At 41.9% G+C, this 22,572-nt stretch overlaps 1 protein-coding gene across 1 annotated transcript in view; it reads right to left on the reverse strand.

Moving 5' to 3' along the window:
* The window catches only part of ajap1 (adherens junctions associated protein 1), a 58,096-nt gene extending 56,345 nt beyond the window's left edge, over positions 1–1,751 (reverse strand). Inside the window, exon 1 of the mRNA XM_084367989.1 lies at positions 739–1,751. Coding sequence (XP_084224115.1) covers positions 739–767 — 29 coding nt within the window. The 5' untranslated portion in view covers positions 768–1,751. The remainder of the gene's footprint in view (positions 1–738) is intronic.
* Positions 1,752–22,572: the final 20,821 nt, after the last annotated feature.

Genomic DNA, 22,572 nt, shown 5'->3' on the forward strand with positions numbered 1-22,572 from the left:
TGGATAAACACTCCTCAGCACACACACCCAGTACTCCCATGCTTACTTGGAGGGGGGGGGGGGGGTAGACTTATAGGAAAAGCCACAAACTCAAAAACTGAATTCAATCAAGATCCCACAAAGAAGTTAATTCATTTATGACTGTATTGCGCATCTGACCTACAATTCCACCCCCCTAATTACCGTATTAAGTGCTTGTTTCTGTTCCTGTGGTTTGCTCTCACAGTGCCGGAGGAGCCGTCGGACCTAACCTTGAGGCCGTGCGCGCGCGGGCGTGCGTCGGCACACGTGCGCGGGCGTGTCTGCGAGCGTGTGTGTGTGTGTGTTGCCTGCTCCGTACTGCTGGCGACCCCCAGCGTACGGGATGCGCAATTATTCGATCGCGCTCTTCCTTTTAAACATCACAAAACACATCCATGAAGAGAAAAAAAAGCCTCCCCCCACCTCCACCCCCCAATGTCAACAACCACAGCAGAGAGCAGACCGTGTATCTGAAGAAGTTTGGTGCGAGGGCGCATTCATCCTGCGTGCGTTTATAAAGGCTGAATGTGATCCAGGCGCCAGTTCCAGCAGAGTCTCACAACTTGCAGTGGCGTAGATTAGGAAAACAACAAACTGAGACAACACGTTGTCGAAAAGCGTCGTCAAACAACACGAAACAATATCTACATTCGTCGGTGATGGCACGCGTTCTCGTTACCAACAACGCAATTCCCATAAACTGAGCTGGTGTCTTACCTGCGCGCAACACTCCGTTTTATCCACATTTTCTCTCGACTCGTCTCGTCTCAGTCCTCCAGGTATCCTCCCATTTAGATGGGTTTTTCCACCAAAGTCGACAATATCTGATGCGAAAAAAATAAATAAATAAAGAGAAACACTCAAGTGACGGATCTTACTCCAGCTGTCAGCAACGCAACCATTATTTGAGCCGTATCCTTCAACGTTGCGCACATGAAATTCCTCCAACAGCGCTGCCGAATCCCACTAAAAAAAGGGGGGGGGGGAAATAAAAAGAAACACCAGAACAATAGTCAGGTCTCTGTTTCAAGTTGCTCGTCAATTGTTCTCGTGGGTGACAATGTCCGCCGCTATCAGTCTTGAAGGAGGGAAGGGGGGCAGGCGCATGCAAGGCGGACAGGTGAGCGGGAAACCAAGGAGAGGTGCCCTCAAACTTTGCCTTCACGCAGATCCTTCATCACCCCCAGTCTGGAAAAGACAAAGATGTAAGCTGCGGAGAGCGAAGGCAAGGCATGTAGTTGGCATCCTCGTCGCTGAAATGACAGCGCACCTTCTCCTACATTGTTGAAAGGCAGATGAACGTCCAAAAAAAAAAAAAGAGAGAGAAAAAAAAAAAGGAAAAAAAAATTGAGGCTGGAAGAAGAGGATGCTCGGAGGAGACAAGTCACCGCTGGCGGGGGGTCCTCATTATCTACTCACATCTCCGGAAGGTGTCGAGGGGTGCGGAGGGGTGAGGCAAAGTAACACACACACACAGAGAGGGGAAAAACGAGGTGCAACTGAAAAAAGGAAGAAGGGGAAGCGACGGAGGAGAATCCTGGAGGTTGAGAGTTGTTTCGGACGAGTTGGAGAGAGAGAGAGATGAGAGAGAGAGAGAGGCTGTCATCAGAGAGGAGAGGAGGCTGGTCCGTCTCCTGCTGCTCCTCTTCTCTCAGACTGACGAACGACCTGCCCGCTGAGCCCCACGCTGCCGTGACGTCATTTCAAAGCCAAATATGTCATGTGCTGGAGCGTGTCACGTCATGTGGCTGCGCGCTCATGAGCGTCGGACTGGGTTTGACAGGCGGGCAGCGCTGTCCAGTACAGTACGGAGCTGCGCCGTGTCGCACTGAGGCATAGGAGTGGAGAGGAAGACTGCAAAGACATGGCTGGAGATTTTGGAAGACATGATGTGACATACGTTAAGTCACATCAGCTGGCGACCAGGATTCAGGACCAGCCGATAGAGTTGGTGTAATGTATGATGTAACCTATCGCATCCGAACTACTGACAATTGAGGCAAGATCTGAACTCTCACTTATACCTAAGGTCACATTTGGATTCACTTAACTTATGACGACCTTAAATTACTAAAATATGCATCCCCCACTCCCAAAAATGTCAGTGGAATTAGCTAAATTATTATTGTAATTACAATTATAATTGATACAGGCAGATAATTGTGCTGACATTAGCAACGGGTGACAAAACAAACCAGCATAAAAGGCTTTTTAAAATTTGTTTTCACTTGAACGAATAACTGGGAATGTGCAGAGGAAGAATCAATTAATTATGCAGAGTACATTAAAGCCACAATGAGTTGATTTTTTAAAGTAATTAAATGGCGTTTCAAATTATGGCACAAGTTCTCCACATGAAAATCGCAGCGTTTATCTTAATGTTCATAGGTCGGACATGACGCGTAAGGGTATTTTTGAGCTTTGCTGTATGCTGCAGTGTCTTTTTGACAACACCACTAGGTGGCATTAATGTCAAATCATTTTAAATTCCATATATGGGGGCTGTTATCTGACAAAAGGAATTATTCGTTTGCTTGTTTGGAGAGTGGAGACAGCCAATTTGTGTAATTCAAATAACGGTACATTCAGACTAAATCTGGTAGTGCGGCAAAACGCTGCAGATTTATGCGGCAGTGTGGGAGTGTCACCCCATGGTCCGTGTGTGTGACATGTTGGGAACCCCCGCTGATCAGTTTGCCGAAAGGCGAAGCTGCTATGTTGTTACGATCATTTGTCCACATCGACAGATTATAATTAAAAATAGAAACAACGCTACACAGAGAAATGTCCATTGTGTTCCCTCTGTAGCATTTAGCCATGCTATAAATACTCAGCTACAGAAATGTTCTGCTCTGTTTATGATCGCCGGTCATGCCTCTGAGTGAATACACATGACACACTACGTTACAATCCACTGTGGTTTCAGTCATTCATGCTGCGCATCTGATCTCTAGCTTATGTGATTGGCCACCACAGCATGGCGTTGGGCTGCAACTCTCCAAAAGTTGAGTCTGTCTTAACTTTTTCACTGCAGCCATTTGTGTTTTTTTTCTTCTTCTAATTTTTATTATTTCTTATTAAAGAATACAGCTCCTACTCCTTTCCGGCTGCTCCCCCTGATCCCCAATGTGTTGCCCAAGGCTTATTTTTACCTGGCAGTAGACCAGGATGGTGATCCCGTGTGTACAGGTTCATACTATCTTTATATCCCATGTCCCCAGGCGCAGGTGCACTGTCCAACCTCTAGAAGTCGTTAGCGCTGCAACAAGGACATGATCCCTTTCTAGCTTTTCTGGCTAATTCTTTAATAGAGTGCTGTAGGAATAAGTACTACCTGGAACCTGGAACCTGGAAATGAGTTAGCATTTTAGCCCTTCCGGTTCCCTGGTCTCGAAGTCAATGTTTTTGTTTTTTTTATGGGTTTTCAGGTGGCTAAATGAGACTATAGAGGTTTTCGGGGACATTAAACATCATCATGCCGAACACAAAGAAGCATCTGCTCACTTGTATATAATTAGCTTTATTACTTCTGGCAGTTTAATTTCTGAAAATCATAAAAGCGGTATTCATCTGTGAGGATTTTCTTGCTGTATCATGCTGTAAAGTTGTGTTTGCCACAGAGCTTATTTTCTACAATAATCCCAAATATAATCAACCAGGGTGATGATGACTTCCGGGTTGGCTTACAAAAATATGTCATCCCTACAGCGCTATATTGTGATTGTTGGAATGGATGACCATAGCAGAGATGTCTCCTCTGGTTCTTTGCCTATCTGTGGTGGCGGCACACATGGAAATAAGGCTCTCCGTCTTTCTTTAGCCAAATATAGACACAAAACAAATGTGTTTGATAGTTTTTAAAGATCAGGAGCATGTTAATAACTATTATTACTATTAATATAGTTATTTTAAAGTTTTTAACATGCTGGTACAACTTCAGTTCTAACTAACTGGAGGGGAGTTGCAGGCTTTTAAACTCTGTGTGGAAGTGTCCTTACAGACTTGTTAAGGACATATGTGAGCTCTGAGTTTCAGAGTCGTTTGGCTAGGTGAGCCCAGGTGTGAATGGTTGTTAAGCTGTCTGGGGAGGGAACTCACAGTATTGTAGGTGGGTGACAGGTAATGTCTTAGGCCACCTCCTCTGTTCAATGACTGTCGTTCCAGTTTGACATAGATGGATTCTCTTACTCCTCTTTCAAACCATCTGTCTTCTCTGGCCAAGATGTTTACACTGTTGTCCTCAAAGGAATGATTTTTCTCCTTCAGATGTAAGTGGACAGCAGAGTCTTGACCTGAGGAGTTGGCTCCCCCGTGTTGTGCCAGTCGGTTATGGAGGGGTTGTTTTGTTTCCCCATTGTACACATCTGTGCAGTCCTGGCTGCATTGAGCAGCATAAACTACATTAATCTGCTTATGCCTGGGTGCTTTGTCCTTGGGGTGGACAAGTTTCTGCCTCATTGTGTTGGTAGGTTTGAAGTGAACTGGGATATGGAGCCTCAACATTGAGGTGTACAGCAAACCTACACACACAGATCAATACTTGCTGTTCGACTCTCATCACCCACCGGAGCACAAGCTGGGGGTCATCGGAGTACCAGCGGTGCTTTGAGCTAAATGCTAACAAAATGCTTTTTTGAGTGAAACGTCACAACAACTGAGACATTTGACTTGAAAACAAAAATGTCAACCTCACAGGGGCGCTAGAGGGAAAGTCTGAGGATCACCAAAGCAATAAGGATTCCTCTTCCGGGGACCATGAATTTTTCATTGCAAGCCACCAGATAGTTGTTTAGATAATGCAGTCTGGACTAAAGGGTCGGGTAGACCGACCGACCAAGTGCCATGCCGCTAGAAAGGCTGATTTTTGTTCAGTTTGAATCCTTTGGGATGCTTCAAAGGTCTTTACTTTTGCTGCTCTTTATCCAAAAAAGCATGACCTGCCAAAAGTTGTGAACATAAAATGTGCTGTGGAATTCCATAAGGGAGGGGATACAGTATACAGTACTCAGGCCGTCAGGATTCATCACATCACCCTGAGCTTCCTGAGTAGTGATAACTCCCACAGCTGAGGTTAACTCTGTTTTCTCATAAAATTGACCAGCTGAATGCTGAAGTGAAAGCCTCTTCCTAATGGAGGAGGCTTATATCTACAATCGCGTCTCTCTTGTACAACACGAATGCAGCATTAAACTGTCATCCTGGAGGCTTTTTGCACACCTGTACTACAAGATGTCAGCGGTAGGCAAAATCCCATTACATTAGAATCAATTTGCTGATGTGACCGCACGCAGGATGGGTGAAAATATTACCTATGACAAGATCAACTCTTGCGTGAGAAAAAGAGCGGATGTGGCGGCCTTTCTTGTCCACCTCGAGGTCAAAGTGTCAAACCAGTGAACACATCACACCTGTTTTAGCCTTTGCGACTGCTCTAGCCTTTCCTGGAATAAAAAGGATGGGTTTGTTTATGCTTGCTGTGTTTGGGCTGCGCTTGTTTTGTGCATAAATTCTCATTGTGTATTGTGAACCTGTGAGTTAGCTTCCCTTTGCCTCAGGTGTGGCTCTGTAGCTCTGTTGGGCTTTAGGATTGCCTCGATCAGCGTGTACTTTAATAATGAACGCAGTCGCTTTCCTCCCAGTCTGATGAATTGCAGCTGTTTATATAATTTCACTGCTCCATACATGATGAGGCAACTTTCCTCCCCGACTAATTGTTGCCATAAAGCACACTTCTGTCAAATACCCTCATTACTGCATTAGTGTGTATGTATACATACTGATCCAAGTGGATTCCTCTGTCTGAGGAGCCCATCAGCAGCTCCCCAGCAGATGGAAGCTGTCACCGTTCTCTTCCTCTCCGCCACTTTCTCCATCTTTTCCCCTTCGCATTCACACTCTCTCTCCCACACTCCCGGTTTTCGCATGTCGTCTTCCTGTGTCGCATGTTTTTGTATGTACTCGTCTTACACGCTTGTTTTTGTTGTTTCATACATGTAAGTGTGACACAGTGTGAACAGGCTTATTTCGCCTCAGAGACAAGAGTCCCAGGTTGTCATGCATCTCTAAGACTGCGGGTGGCTTCAGCTCACATGGACCTAAACGCAGCATACTAAACATCTGTTGTGTAAGCCATTAACACCCCGCCACGAGAGTGCGAATTAAAAGGAAGAGGGATTTGAGTTTTGCTGTGTATCTGCTAAGCTGGATTGAGTCATTCTGAACAGCAGTTGTGGGTACAGTTTAAGTGTGCAGGGTGAATTGGATGCTGCAGAGGGGGTGTACGGCTGTGGTCTTGCTGGGGTTACAGACGGAGAGTATAGGGACTTTACGTGGTTCTTGCTGGGCTTCTTGCTCTCCGTCTTTCGTTTAAAAGAAAGCGACACCAAAAATAATACCACTTAGAAGCAGTTTAAGTTAAAAGAAGCAGTCTTTTTCCACTTTAACATCAATTTGATGTACATGTGCCAGATTAAGCCATACTGTCAATCCATTATCAGGCTGATAATTATGTTTTTTTATCAAGTTAATTTTAAATTTGATGTCTAAATGTATTCTAGTGGGCTTATTTCAGCCTAGGGGTCAGAATGTATTGGCTAAAGCTTTACAGTCTCAAAGGCTCTCAAACAAGAAATGACAAACTGGCCGTTTTAAAGATGCTACTACAAAGAAAAATGTTGGGAACTATACTACTAAATACTCCACATGTCTGTCTGTAAAAAGTGGCTTTCAGCTCAGATTTGTGAGCATCTCATCAGGTGATTATCTCCTTGGGTTTGTCACTATGGGTGACCTCCATCACATTACTCACAGCCATTTAATCCATTGTTAATATGAAAATATTGATCAGCAGCTGTAAAGATCAGGGAGTGTTCTTCCAGTAACACTGGAAAACAACAAAACCCTCTTGCTCTGTCTAGCTCTGCTGCTTACTGCCAATATGGTCTTTTATTTATTTACTCAACAATAACTGTATTGGATGAAAATGTAATTACAATACTCGATTGTATTACTATTTTACGATAAAGTCTGATATTACCAGGTCTGTGTGAATACGAGAAGAAGGAGAAAACTTGCAGGGAACAGTGGGCTGCAGTAACGACGACCAAAACAAATAATAAATACAACACCCTAAATGGAGACAGTGTTGACCACTTTGCGTAGACATACATTAACACACACAGAGCATCTGGACAATGTTACTGGAGCTTTACCAAACAGCCTCGTAATGAACAGATACATTAGAGGATGTCTAAATGTTTAAAATGTAATTACACTCACACTGCAGAGCTCATTTTTCTAATCTGTGGTTATAGAGCTGCTGCAGCACTATTATACAGTGTAATGTCATTATAATTTAAACATGTATGGTTTTGGTCAGAATGACCATGTTGTACTGGCATGACTAAAATGTGAGTGGATGTTTTAATTTAAAGCGAAGATTGTGACTAGTATTACAGTTATTAGGTTTTTATATATTTTTGGATATTACTGTAAGATTATTTTTTACCAAGACTGAATGGGAATAAGCAGGGAGCTTTTTAAATTTCATGCTAGACTATGCAGTCCACTGTTACATCACTGGGTTAATTGAGCACACTGAGAATGTAAAATTTTATTATAATTGAGCTAATTCTTGTCAACCGATAGCACTATAACGGGTCAGACCATATGCTTCCATTATAAGAATGACTTAATCCAGTGTTTTGGCAGCTTTTCAGTTTTGCCTGTGCTTGATTACACAGGAGCTATCAACACTGTTTGTATATGCAAAGACCCATTTAACCAGCCATTAATACACGGTTCAATGCTATGCTCATGCTTTAAAGGAGAAATCCACCTCTTTTCGTGGACAGGTGAGTCTGTATTTCTGAACGTGTAGAGGAGACATATTATCCTTTTTAATTTTTTTCCTTTCCTTCTGTGTGTTATAGGTTCTTGTGCAGGTAAAATGTCTTAAAAGTTAAAAAGGCCAAAGTCAGGCGCTCCTCTCTCCCACAGAAAACACTGCTCTGAAACGCCACATCAGTAGTCCCGCCTTTAATAATGTGATTTTGTGGTATCATATTATTCAATTGTGTCACATATTTTTCATAATTTATGCCCAGAGTTTGGCACGTAAGAATTAATTAAGCACAGCTGCGCTGTTGTTGTTAGTGCTGTCGGCTCAGACATGTGTGAGCTGACCAATCAGAGCAGACTTGGTATTCAGGAGGGGGGCCTTGAAGAGACGAAAGCTAAAACACAGTGTTTCAGACACAGGGGGAGTAGAGATGCAGAAATGGTCAGCATGAGAAAACTGATGTGTTTTTTGAGCATTAAAGAATGTAAACCTATTCTAGTGGTAATCTGAAATAAAATTATGAACCTGAGAATGAGCATAATACGTCCTCCTCCTCCTCCTCCTCCTCCTCCTCCTTTAACTTTTTCTGAAAGCGAGACAGCGCATATAATTTAAACTTTACTTACTTACTTTAAACTTTTTAATCTTTTAATTATATTTTAAAATGTAGCGGTTGATAAAGGTGGAAAGAAAAGCAAGTTTAACAGCAAATAAATACAATTGGATATTATCTCTAAAGCAGATTCACTAAACATTGACTAAAGCAGCTCTGGGTTTCAGACAGATTAGAGAAGTGGGACTTAATCTTTTTGACTTCTGACACATAATGCAAAGCAATCCCTGAACTCAGATTCCTGTCACATACTGTAAGCAATGTGGTTTATCCAAAGAATGACGTTCAGGTTTTTCCATTCTTCTATTTGATTGTCAGCAGGCTGCAAACTATTGGGCAGCTGACAGGAAATAAAAGAAAAATAAGATAAATGGACATGATATAACTCGATTCAGCATACCCCACTAATCCTCTCACAAAACACCCAAATTATTCTGCCCCCCTGTGATGGATCCCTTGCCAAACGTTATGAAGCACTGACTCTGAGAAATGTATTCTTAGGTTTCAAGTCTTTACAGTCATTGCAAGTGGGAATTCCAAACTGAAATCACAGGCACAGATGAAATAAATTGCAAAGGCTGCAATATGGACATTTGTTAGTTTCCACTAAAAAGTAGTGATAAAGTAGTGCCAATCAGATTTGGCTGGCAGTCATGTCTCCCTGAAGCCCAAAAATAATGCGAGGGAAACAGATCCTATCATGGGAGTTTCTGCAAGCAACTTTGAACATCACAAAAAAAGAGAGTTGCACTGGTCTTTTGAAACAGCAAAAATGCAATGTAAGACAAAAATATCTTACTCAGGTAGATTTACTTTTACTTTCCTAAAAAGTTTCCTTAAGTCAGAGTTGCACTGTGGAGGGCAAATTCACTTCGATGAATAATAGAACGTTTAGAACACAGGTCCATTTATTTTTGTAGGCCGCTATGCTCAAAGGTACAGTATGCAATTCTGGAAACAGATAGTTGATTGTTGAGACACATTCCCAGGTCATCAAAAACCGTCACTCTGGAGCGATAACTATTCTAGACCATGCTACATTAAAGTGACTCTATGTAACAATTTGTAGCAATTTACATGTTCTGATAATTTTTTTCTTGGCCATCTGCGAGAAGATTGTAATGTGACATGAAAAATGAGACCTTGTTGTTTAATGCTGCCGGACTATGGATTTCTTTGTGAAGGACTCGGGACAGTCCAAAGAATGTGACTTTACGTACGTCCTCGAGTGACTCGTCTCAGTGCCTCTCTCCACCCCGCTAACAGTGAGCAACAGCAGCTAACATTAGTTTACAAATGGACTCCACTTACATAAAATATTGATTGGCTTCACAACACAGAAGTTCCACAGAGCCCCTTTCATGCTACAGCTATAACTGTTGCATTTGTTATCGCTGCTATATTTTTAAAAAACTCAAATATTTAACTTTTAATTGTCAATGATGGGATAAATGCTGAAAACACAGTGTAACAGTGGCACAAATAGAGAACAACGGGCAAAATGCCTCAGTAATGTTAACATGTATTTGCTCACATTAACCACCAGGACCCTTTTCTCGATGGGAGTTCAGCCATCAAGCACAATCAAACCGACATTAACACCCCGGCACAAAATGCATTGCTTTTGTTGGTAAATGTATTCTATATATGGATATCTACAGCTACCGCGGGATCAGCTGAACTTAAAAGTTGTGTGGGTCTATTGTCTGTTCTTTTGTGTTTTGTGGAGGCTGGCTGGTGTAATTCCTTAAGAATTCATGCTTACCACTCGATTTTTCCAAAGTGCTGATTAAAACAAATACATCAAGACAAAACCTTGGTGCAAGTGTAACAGATGACCTTCCATTTAATTTGATTTACTGTATTATTTTGTAGGAGGTGTCACACTGAATAATGACCACTTATTGATTCGTGTTGAGTTGCACACCTGCAGGGTTAAGGGGAAAGACAGGGCTGCAGCCATAGTTAACATGAGACATGTTCAAATAAAACAGTCCTTATACATTAATATAGTAATACAATATAATATAATATATAAGTATATATATACATACATACATACATATATGTGTGTTTGTATATATATTATGTTATATTATATTATATTATATTATACTATATTTCACTGCTATAAAGGTTCCCATTGCATAAAACTGGTCTGTCTCTGCAGTAGAAAGACATGAATATTATTTGAATTTGAGAAAAAAGAGGAAAAAAGCTGTGGTATTTCCTTTTGCTCAAAAGTCCTACAACAACCACAATGCACTGTACCGGACCAATACTCCTGCTGATGGGTGATACTACGAGTTGGACATGGACAGTGCTTGGGTTCCGCCTGTCAACTGTTTTGAAACAGGAAACAGTATGACAGCCAGCTAGTAACAAAAAATATCAGATAACATCAAAACAGATCCGATGAGAAACAAACGATGAATAGGATCGTTGGTCTTATTACAGTACCGCCTTTGACATATCTGAGTGTTTTCAGCCTCTGTTTTTTTACAGGAACAATATGTTGGCTACTGCTGGTTCACTCACTTTCACCATTGCAGCTAAAAAGTATGCTAAAATATGTTTCTGAAAACATCTTAGTGTAGTAACAGAGCGTTGGTTTATAGTTTATCAGCACTGCCTAGTTGAGACAGTTTAATCAGAGTTTGGTGAGACGCCCCTCACTCAATCAAAAGAGAGAGAAGGGGGGGCAGCTCTCTCTTGACAAAAGAGTGGTGGGCTCTTGGTGCAGATGAAATGGAGAGAAGTTTACCATTGTTCATTTGCATACATTACCAACATTGTAGTGACACAAAGCTGGTTGAAATCAGCTACATTCCTGTTTAACTTAGACTGATAGAATGGTCACATACTTGATACTCACTCATTTAGCCTGGTAACCATACAGCATCTCATGAAAATCTGATATAATCACCATATCTCGAGCGCCAAAAACTGTGGAGCATGAGACTGTGAGAAAGCTGATGTGTTACTATGGCAACATCATTTGGATGATCATTTTAGTGGCAGCTGAGATGAACAGTCTTAATTTCTTCTTTTTTTTCCTTTTCAACAAATGAAATGTGTGCATAAAACCCATTTTCCTGTAAGAAAGAACGGAATAAATTATAAAATGTTAGTTTGTTGGTATATTGATGTTGATGTTTGTATATTACATCTTTAATATTGGGCTATTACTGTGTGAATGGTCAGGTTAATGTTTGAGGTATTCATAGAGATGATTATATTGCCCTGTAGGTCTTCATCTCATGGGTATTTCGTGGGGGGTTGAGCCCTGCACAGTGGAGAGCTTCAGCTCAAGGTATGTGTCCACGCCACTGTATTTATCCAACGTGTTGTTGGCATAAAACAGCTAATTGGCATATGAGGATATTTAACATGAAAGTATCTTTCAGGCAGGACTTCTACCTTCACAGGAAATGACAGCAGGCATTACCTGCATCGTCTACTGCCCACTCAGTGCTCTGTGAGAGAGGCTAAATGGAGCTTGCTGACATTCTAGTCAGGGAGACTATTTCATGTTGAATATTTTTCTTCGAATACTCTCTCGAAGCATTGCCTATTCATTCATATATTTTCATTTACTTCTACAGTCCTGTCAGAGTACAATCCAGTGAGGCAGCTCCCTCTTGGTTAGCACCATCAAACAAATCCTCCTAACGGCTCCTGTCTTCTCAACGCAGAGGCACAGTAGTACTGATCAGTGTACAATTTGAGTATAGAAGATTTAAAATGCCTGCAGTAAAACCAATCAAACATAGAAAAATAGTGATATACAGAACATATTATTTATGTATCTGTTGATGTGTATGTATATCTAATGCCAAATCAAAGTCAAATCACAAAACTAAAAAATAAAGGGAAGGGGGGGTGTTGCAATACGTGTTGGCCAGCAGAAAGAATCATAAATCTGCCAACACTATAGACTAGAGGCGCTTTTTCTTTTTTGAAATGGAGATGCAGTATTGATGCCAAATTGAAAAACATTCAACTGTCCAATCGAGCTTGGGGCAGGACAATGGACATATTTTTATTAAAGAACTAATTTGTTTTTTACTAACTTTCAGGAGAAAACAACCTGCGCTAGCTTACATACAATTTAACTGTCTTTTTTCATGTTCTTATTTCAAAGTTGGGCCACAGACCGAAGACAGTGACAGCTTGAGTTTACGCCAGAACTTTCACTTAATCTGAGGTGTCACTGTTGGATAGATATCAAAGATGTGAGCAAACCAGGCAGAAACGTCAGATAGGTGGGATCACTATGCTTAATTATTTGTTAAAACGTGACAAAATGACAACTAAAAATGCACTTATTTTTGCTGTTTTCTTCGCACATCCAATCAACCACCAGTTAGCCACTGAGCTACTCTATCTTTCATACAGTATGTGAACCCAGCAAGCTGCACCTAACACAGCCAACATAAAACCAGGTTGCATGAGTATGATTCACCCCATAAAGACAGGATGTGATAAAGCGCATACGGAGGGGCAAAATATTACATAACTTACAATTTAGTACAGTCACTTACAAGACCTCTAAGTTATGCCCTCTTAAATTAAGGCCAATTACAACCTCTCCACCACAAAATATATGTATGGTGCTGCTGTTTACTTGATTGCACTCCAGTGGTGTGTGTTGGTTAAAATTATGTCCTCACCTGAATGTTTTATAAGTTTGTATTTTTATTTATTATTTAAATTAATGTACGTTAACCGTTATATGACGTAGCTGTAGTGGAGTAAATCGGACATAATTTCAGCAATCTTGCCCCCTATATTTCATGATTCATGTTGATTGCAATGGTTGTACAGTATGTACAGGACATATACAGAAGAGCTGATTGTTATTTAGATGCAACAGACTTATATCGTGTTGTGATACTGACAGCATGTTACCTTTTGACCATCTATTAAAATCAGGACAATAAGCTACAGCTGTGTCATTTGGGGGTTAGATAACACTGGTGGACAATGTTTGGATGAAAAGCAGACTCAACATACAGAGCAGGTCAAGTTCCATATAAGGGTCTTCACTCGCTGGTCTTACATGGGCTGTAATGGGGAGGTATGATAAACAGGAATAGCTCTACATTAGTTACCTAACATACGCAATCAGGCCAGTGCATGAGGGATACTGTCTCTGGAAGTACTGAGGAACTAACGAGCGAATGAGGAACAGCTGTGCGGGGAGTTGGCTGATGGCGAGAGCAGTCAGGTGAAGCTGTAGTGGACAGGTGTGGTACAGCAAGGTCTGGAGAACACACAGTAAAACACACTGATGAGGAAAAGAGAGATAAGGAGACCGAAGGGAGAAGAAGCAGGTTTCATCATGAAAAGTTGATGATTGGAAGTGAAAATCCATTCACGAGTCATGGGGAGGACAAGTCAGCCTTTGAAAACAGTTCAGTGTCTTCAGTAGGTCCGGTTTTCAGCTGAATGTCAGTGTTACAAATGTGGCTTTTACCAGGCACGACGGGGCTAACAAGAGCGTGAATGTACTAAAAGAAGAGGATGCTGTGCTCCAAGATGGCCCCATTAATTCCAATGGAAGATGCTCACTTGGCATGTACAGGGACTGTCCATTGTTCCGGGCTGCCAATTATTCCAATACCCCAGTAGTTTGAAAAATCTCTCAATGGACCAACACCTATATGTCCAACAGCCCGTTATCCCATAAACAGCAGCCCACTGCTTTGAGGGTGTGTTGTTGAGAAAATACAAACTTAACTTAGAGTTTTAGCCCGTAATATCTTAGTGCCAGGTCAGGGTTAGGGTATGTTGTTAGGGTTAAGGTATGTTGTTAGGGTAGGGTATGTTGTTGGGGTATGTAGTTAGGGTTAGGGTATTTTGTCAGGGTTAAAGTATGTTGTTGGGGTTAAGGTACTGTATGTAGTTAGGGTTATGGTAAGGGAATGTGGTGGGGTTGTGGTATGTAGTTAAGCCAATTCAGCAACATAGACAGGGCTGGAAGTCACTGATTGGAAAGCATATGACTCACTGTTTCTGTAGCTTAATGCACACTGAGAAATAAAAATCAGGATATCTAATATAAAAAACTAAGCTGCTCACTCACTTTACACAGTTAAAATGAAGGAAATATGCCTGAATCAAGCAGGAAATTAGCTCCACTACTTAATTCTAACTTTCATTCTGAATGCTTCTACCTCACAAAATGTTCTTAGGTGTCTTTGTTAAGGCTGATTGTGATTTACTTGGCATTATCTCCGTGACATTACTTGCTTAAAGGGTCTGTGAAGAAGAGATAAAAGTATGAACAAGTGTGAGCAGGGCGGCTGTTAAGAGTGTGTGAATGAGACACCTCCGTTGATCTCTTGCCATCCAGGGCTGTGATACTCAACACTCCCCCAGCAGGACTCTGGCGTCAAGCTGGACATGCACTTTATTCTGTCTCTTATTAAATACTGGCCCACACACACACACACACACACACACACACACACACACACAAACGGACAAAGAAACCTTGTCAGCACACTGGGCTCTTGGCCAGGGCCGCACAATTATTTTCAAGGAAATGTCATATCCTCTTAATTCAAAGACAAGCAACAGATTTTTCTCAATAAAGTTTCAACTCGCATTCACCTTCGCTTACTCTACACGTAGTATTTGGTGTGGAAAAGACAAAGAAATGTATTTTTACTGTGCTGCAGAAGAAGGCAGGTGGAGATGTCTGAAAGAGAGCTGGCAGTTTATGCCTCGACAGATAGCTCGGAGATGAATGTTGAAGGAGGAGGGGAGGAATTGCACACTTACAAAATGTACCTATTCGCCTGCTCCGTCTGTCTGTAACAACTAGTATCTTGATCCACTACTTTCGCTTGCCGCTTTCACACATCTGTTGTGAAGTCATATGTTAACCTGAGGGGTTCACACCGACACCCTCGAGTTGCAACACTGATGCTGCTGAGAGATTTTTAGCAAGGTGGCTCCTCAGATAGAAATGAGCTACTTTTAAAGGAGACCTGTGATGCTTTTTTATTTTTTTTCCTTTCTGTCAGTGTTTTAATATTCTTGTGCATGTAAAACTTCTTGAAAGTTAAAAAGGTCAAAATCTGCACCAAGCGAAGCTCCTGTCTCCCACAGAAAACACTGCTCCTAAAACGCCTCGTCAGTGGTCCCACCTTTAATTCTTTGACTTAGTGACATCACACTGCATCATAGTGTAACACATTTGCATAATTTATGCCTAGTGGCTTGTTCGGCACGTAAGAATTTATTTAGCACAGCTAACCTATCGTTGTTAGCCGGGCAGGCTCAGGCCTGTGTGAGCTGACCAATCAGAGCAGACTGGGTGTTCGGGAGGGAGGGCCTTTAAAGAGACAGGAGCTAAAACAGAGCATTTCAGGCGGAGAGGGAAAACAACACTGCAGCACTGGACAGTATGAGAAAACTTTCTGGGCTCTACAGCATGTAAAGTAGTAACCCAAGATAAAATTATGAACCTGAACATGAGCATAATATGTCTCCTTTAATAAGAAGCAAGACAAAAGACAAATGAGGAAAAAGGGGAAAGTTGAGCTTGAGGAGACTGTGAAATTGAGAATACAATGATGAACAATTATTTGTCTCTGAGCCATAGCACATGTTTCCAAAGACAACAGACTGGGCTTCCTTCATTTGGCATCTATGGATGGCCACAGACATATGCCTGGAATAAGCAAAAAAGGAAAAAAAAAAAATGAAACAACAAAGTGACTTGATCCATTTCACACACTGTGCAGTCCTTCTCCTGGAAGTGGGAAAGATTGGCACGTGATAAATCATCATAGCGCTCGAGTGTTTTGCACGATTAGATGGTGGAGGGAACATTAAATCAAGCTCGATTTGCTAATTGACTAGCTGCAAGAAGACCCTTATCCCTGTGCATTCTGGCTGCAAGCATTTTACGTGCATAAAAGAAAAAATGATTGTCCAAAAAAAATTATCTCATAAATCCTATCAGTAGCTTATTGTCGTAATGCATATGGCTTTGGAGGCTGTTAAATGTTGCTGCATGCCCGTCGCTCCTGCTCCAGCTCCGTGCTGTGCCGCCTCTATTGTTTTGTCATTTTGTTGAATCATACAAAGGAAGCCAGATAAATCAGTTAGAATTTGGGCAACGTCAGCAGAGCCGGCGGAAGGGGGTGCAGTGATGTGAAATGTGGGGAGCTGACCTTGAAGAAATGTTCAATTTGTGGTAGCGGCAGGGGCTAAATTCAGGCTAAACAGCATATTATCTGAGCCCAGAGGATGCCAACATATCCGGTGGTTGAGCGTAATGTTAAAGTTTCTACAATATTGTGAAACGAAAGCATTGCTATGTATAGAAACATGAAGCTGTGCTTGATTACTCATTCCTCTTGGATTTTTTATCACGTGTAGAACAAGAAAAGTGCCATCCTACTCTGTTTCCTTTACTTCAACCCTTTGCATTCAGCTCGACACACAGAGACATAAGTATAAAGCCTCTCTGGTATGTTGAATGTTAATGCCGGATCCTTCCGAGAGATATCAATGAAAATTTATTGGAGCACACTCAAGGACAATTGACGCACTGCTAGAATATCTCTCTTTAGTCTAGCAGAGGAGCTGTAATGATGAGAAATTCTTCATTCTCTGAAGCATTGTCACCCCGGCAGTGCCTACCTGGAAGTAGAGAGTGTGGGAGCATGGGAGTCATCGCTATGGAAACAAGCATAACGCTGACAGACAAAGAGGCAAACGTGTGGCATAACTTAAAGCAGAAAACCGTGCCGCAAAGTGAAGAGTGTTGTAATTGATTGGTCGATATACCTTGTTCCATTTTCCCAGGTCACACGTGCAGCACATTTCTCCTCATGTCTAAGCGGGTAAAGAAGTTGTTGTAACAAATGGCAACGCTGCTGTACAGAGACAACGGATAAAAGCCTGAAGGGAGGAGCAGTGTCTGCACAGGAGCTCCGAGCTGGAGTCAGCCCAGACACAAGGTTTTCTTATTTGATCCTGTCATGTTACCTGGAGGAATATGAAACACTTCTAAGCACATAATGTCAGCCTTTATTGAGAACTGTTCTCGGAAGACATATTTTTCTGCTTTAGGATCCACACATCTTGATTTTTTTCCTCAGGGTTTGGGGAGGCAGGAAGACGAGCTCCTCACCTCCATCTCGAGAAAACAGAGCGTGATGACCAGCGTGACCACGGGGGTAATTTGATTTATTTGAAGTCACTTCCGCGCACCCCTGTCACCTAGAAAAATGCTGTCCTCTTGTAAGAAAATTTGAGCCAGAATAACTACGGCTTCCTGACTATTGGTGGAGCATAAATGCTGCTGGAGTGCAGTGGGTGGAGCGTGGTCATTGGAAAGCCAGCACAGCCAATATCACACATGGTTGGCTTTGGTATTAAGTAGGATGAGATATCTATGGAGAGAGAGTGAACAAAATGGGCAGAGCACTGAGTACCAGTTGTTGACATTCTGGGAGGCAAGTCCATAAAGGGCTGGCTTTAACTTACAGAAACGGTCCAGACTATAGGGAGATATTAACTACATTTAGACAATTACATTTACAGCTGCTGAAGTTATTGAAGGAAGCAGTTGCATATCTAAAAAAAGGATCCTTTAAGCTGCACTGGAGACAGTTTAAATATAAAAAGGTACCTGGGCATCATCAAGCAGTCACATTGTAACTGCATGTTTTCTTCCTATTTCTGTGTTTCTTGTCATTCTCTACTTTAATGATGCAGTTTCATCTCTGCTCACATCTTTGTGCATGGTCCTTGGCTCACCCAACACTGACTCTGACTGGTCAAACGTGCTGAAAACTGGGTCAAGAGCAATTTCAAAATCAAATGACAGTCAAGGCCTGAACAGTCCCAACAACAAGCAGGTAAGACATTATTATCTGGTGGTGTTGCTGACATTCAAATACATTTAGTTACAAAAATCAAGTTGATGAAGGGAAAACATTAAATATATTTTACTGTTTTCAAATGAAATTGAAATTGTCAAAAAAATCAACTTTTTGGAAACCATGTTGTAAGAACTCTTGTAGTGTCATACCTACAGTAGGGCTGTAGTATTCAAGTCTCAAGAACTTCATGAAGCCTGCCTTGGTCTTGGTCTCAGCCTCTCAAAGTCTCACTCTCGATACACTCTGGTCTTGGTCATGACTCGGTCTAGTTTTACAGCACTGCTCATACCAATAAAAAAGAATGTTGTTCATGTTAACTTAAATTAAAAACTGAGGTTCAAAGTTCCTACTTCGTCTCAATTCTCGGTATAAGGTCCATTTAGTAAAGTAGCTGTTCCAGAGCTTTCTCTATGGGGTTATGCCCTGTCCACATATCCTCAGTGAATGCTGCGTATGCATGGCGGAACGTCTCGCCCTTCATTGCAATGCCCATGATTAGAGAAGCCACACAGCCTCACATGAACAGCAACGGCTCACATGCTTCTCATCTGGAGATTCGGAGACTCACCTATTTTTTCCTGCGTCATTTGAGCAGTTCTGGGACAAAATAGCCTTGAAAATGATCTCAGGGCACTCATATCAGCATCATATCAGCGTTTCCATGTGTTCTCTCCCTCTTTCCCTCTCTCTCTCAAGACGTGAAAGAAAAACACAAATGTGAGACATAATTCAACTTTCATTTAAAGTCTTGTTTATCCATTTCCCTCCCTTTTTAACTGCTGATGAGGATGAGGAATGACTCTTTATTGGTATCAAACTAAGAAGCTTTGTAGTTCTGGCTGTGTTTTGGAGCCACCATGGTACCAAATACTGTCTCTGTCAGAAGTTCCATGCCAACTTGTAATGTTTCCAGTCAGGAAGCTTTCTGCTGCTCCACCGTAAAAGTTGACAAGAATTTTGCACTGGAGATTTTGCCTCCTTAAGTTGCCTCATGAAATACAGCCATTTTACTTGCTTATTGTCGAGATTGTTCATGTTGTGACAGTAATCTGACATCTAAACTTGTTTGTCATGATGCCACTTTGGGACACTGGGCTCAGTGCTACAAACCCACACTCTTAACCGTTGGCCACTTAAACAGCGAGGTGATCAGAGGGAATGGGTTTACCCAGTGCGAGAGGCTTGTCACTGAAACTGAATTAGGGCAAATTGATGGTATTACTCCTCAGGCTGCACTACCGGGATGGTGTAAATCACTTTGCTGCTGAGCAATAAAAAAATGTCAGCCAATGGATTAAAGACACTCTGGCTATGAACTTTTCTTTTCTCTTCTCAAGCTACACAAATATGACATTTGAAAAGAACAGGACCCCTGAAGCAAAAGCAGCAATCATCCTTGTAACATATCCGGCCATACCATACCACTACTATTGTCTGCTGGGGGCTGAATAATAGTGTGTCTTGATAAGCGCTTGTGTGCCACCAGCGTATTATGAGGCAGTTAATAGGTTTTACTTGCTTTCATCTGCAATTCAAAGGATTTTGCTGTACGAACATAATAATTTGCTTTTTCTTGTCCTAATGCCCCCGTTCTGTCTCGTGGGTAAATGCAGATTTAGCGCGCATTTAGTCATTCTGGATTTGGTGAGGGGGCATTTAAGGTTATGTTATTTGTTTGATCTCATCCTGCCCCTCATCTCCACACCTATTCTCCTCTTTAGTACTCCCCTTCCTCTGTGGGTTACGCCACTGCGAGTGAAAGGAGGGTCACAAATCCAATAAGATTCATCATGGGCTCAAATCAGATTAGTTTAATCCAGTGTAAAGCGGAAGCCAAATGTACTTACTCCCAACGTGGAGCATGAGAATCCTGACAGAACAATGACAGCGCAGAAACAACTTGTTATGGTTAAGACTGTGTAATATTAAATAACCTGCAGTATGCATGGGTAGAGGCAATATATTCTCTGTTTCTAGGCACCGATTAGCATTAATATTCTTCACTCATCATGTGTACCACTTGTCAAAGAGCTGGAAAATCTTTTTAAAGTGTTGGAGCTTGGGCCATTGAAACTTTTTGAAAATATATGCTTTTGCACACACACACACACACACACACACACACACAAGCTTTACCATATTGAAAATGCATCAGTCTATTCACTAAGCACTCTTTTCAAAGCGCTTAGTCAGTGCTTATCAAATCCATTCCGCTTTCTTACTGGGAAAATTCCCAAATCGGTGATATTCCATGCTGGTTTCATTACTACACTGCATCGGGGCAGACTGACACGTAGCATGCATACAGATACACACGAGCACAGCGCTCACGTTAACTAGTCGTTGATGCCCGGATGCCAGGCAGCCGAATTAAGGTGTATCTGTCACCACGAAATCCCTTGAGCACAGTGAGTATACTAGGTAGGAAGAAGGGAAACGTGGCAGGAAAGTGGAAAGTAAAATGGCAAAAGTGACTAAAAGGGAGAGAAAGAACGGGATAAAATGAAGACAAAAAGAAGGATACCAAAGAAAGAGCTAGCTGTAAGCTTTTATTTATTATTATTATCTCTAAATTATAATAATCTCTTTATTTTTACTGCAGTGCCAGTAAAAGTCACAAGTCATAAGTAAGTCATTATTGGTGTTTACTATTGGTGATTGTGTCACATTCATTTGATATTTAATTAAAGGTTTTGGTTCTATGTTTTGGATTTGAAGTTATCAAGGCTCTGTGCCACAAAGCTATTATGAAATAGTCGTCAAATGAATTTTCTATACTTTCTAATATCTTCAAATGCGTCAGGATGAAAATAATGACATAATTTAAAGGAACCAGAATACAGGGAATGACATTCAATCTGTTAAAATGTTCTAGAGGAGAACTCCTAGACCTGCCATTAGATTGTCCCACCCACATTTTAAATGCTTCCTACGCTCATGCGTTAGAGTACAATGTTCAAAGGAACCATAGAGTCCCGATTGTGCTGACACAGGTCCACCAGCATGTCGAACACTTCTTACCAGACAATTCACAAAATGCTTAAACGTGAAAGCTGGATCCTGCACATTCTGGGTTAGGGGGAAAAAAAGGAGCTTCCTCGACAAATCAGGCCTAAAAGATAGCCTCCTGCCTTTTTCCTTTACACCCCTGTTCCTCATTGTGTGCCAGCCTCCCAGCGCAGCAATTCACTGAGACACTGTTTTAATCACCTTGTAATATCGCCTCAGCTCGCCTCCTTCTTTCTCTGCCCGCTCCTTTCCCTCTCTGTGGCATTTAATTTATCCTCAATGCATCGATTTGAGATCAAGAGCGTGGGCCGCTCCTAACGACTCTCTCAAAATTATTCATATGTTTATTGAGAGGCTTGTAAAGCTCGCTCGGACACCCCTGCAGCTGCCGCCGCCGCCGCCGCCTTCCCATTCCACACTTGCCGATAAATTCCTTCAAGGTTTCAAGACAGGTGATTTGAATGATTTATATGTCCCCTTACCTACACATTGCTTTAGTTTCCTTGTTAATGTAAAACACTGTGGTGCACCCTGGCACTTTGCTGATTGGAGATCCACTTCTGCTGAATACCTTTGCTGCGGCCGGGTGTGTGGGTTATATTTTACCATTTGCTAATTGGCATCTGAATATCTGCAAGGTTTAAGGAGGCTGCGTGACTCTGCTGCAGTCCTGTTTGCATGATAATGACATCTGATCATCTGCACAGGAAATTAAACAGACATTAAATGATGAAAAGCCTGTGGTTATGACTTAAATGTCATGCAGCATGTAAGGTACGCACTGATGATGTTATGCCGTGCTAGGACACGATCGCCACAACAGCGACACACACTAACATTAGTTTTGTGCTTTTCCTTCTCTGGCTCGTCCTCTCCTGGACGACCTCAGGGCTCTCTTTGTATTTGTCTCACATAGGGTCCACTTGTCGGAAGGACGGCGAACATACGGTAATGATGCCCAGACAGGGTTTGGTAAGTGGTCAGACAGCTGCGAACTGCAAAGCAGATGGACTGATGTACCCTTTACCGAGCTGAATGTCATTGGCTGGCATTTCCCACCATGCCTTGTGGATAAGACTGCTGAAAAAGGCCCAGAGCAAGAAGGAAAGGCCCACCTCGCCGAACAATGTACGGGGAATGAAAAGCTTAGGGCTGTGATGAGATGCATGAAAGTTACATCG

Source organism: Pagrus pagrus (assembly GCF_965226575.1).
Source record: "Pagrus pagrus genome assembly, chromosome: 11".
Taxonomy (NCBI): domain Eukaryota; kingdom Metazoa; phylum Chordata; class Actinopteri; order Spariformes; family Sparidae; genus Pagrus; species Pagrus pagrus.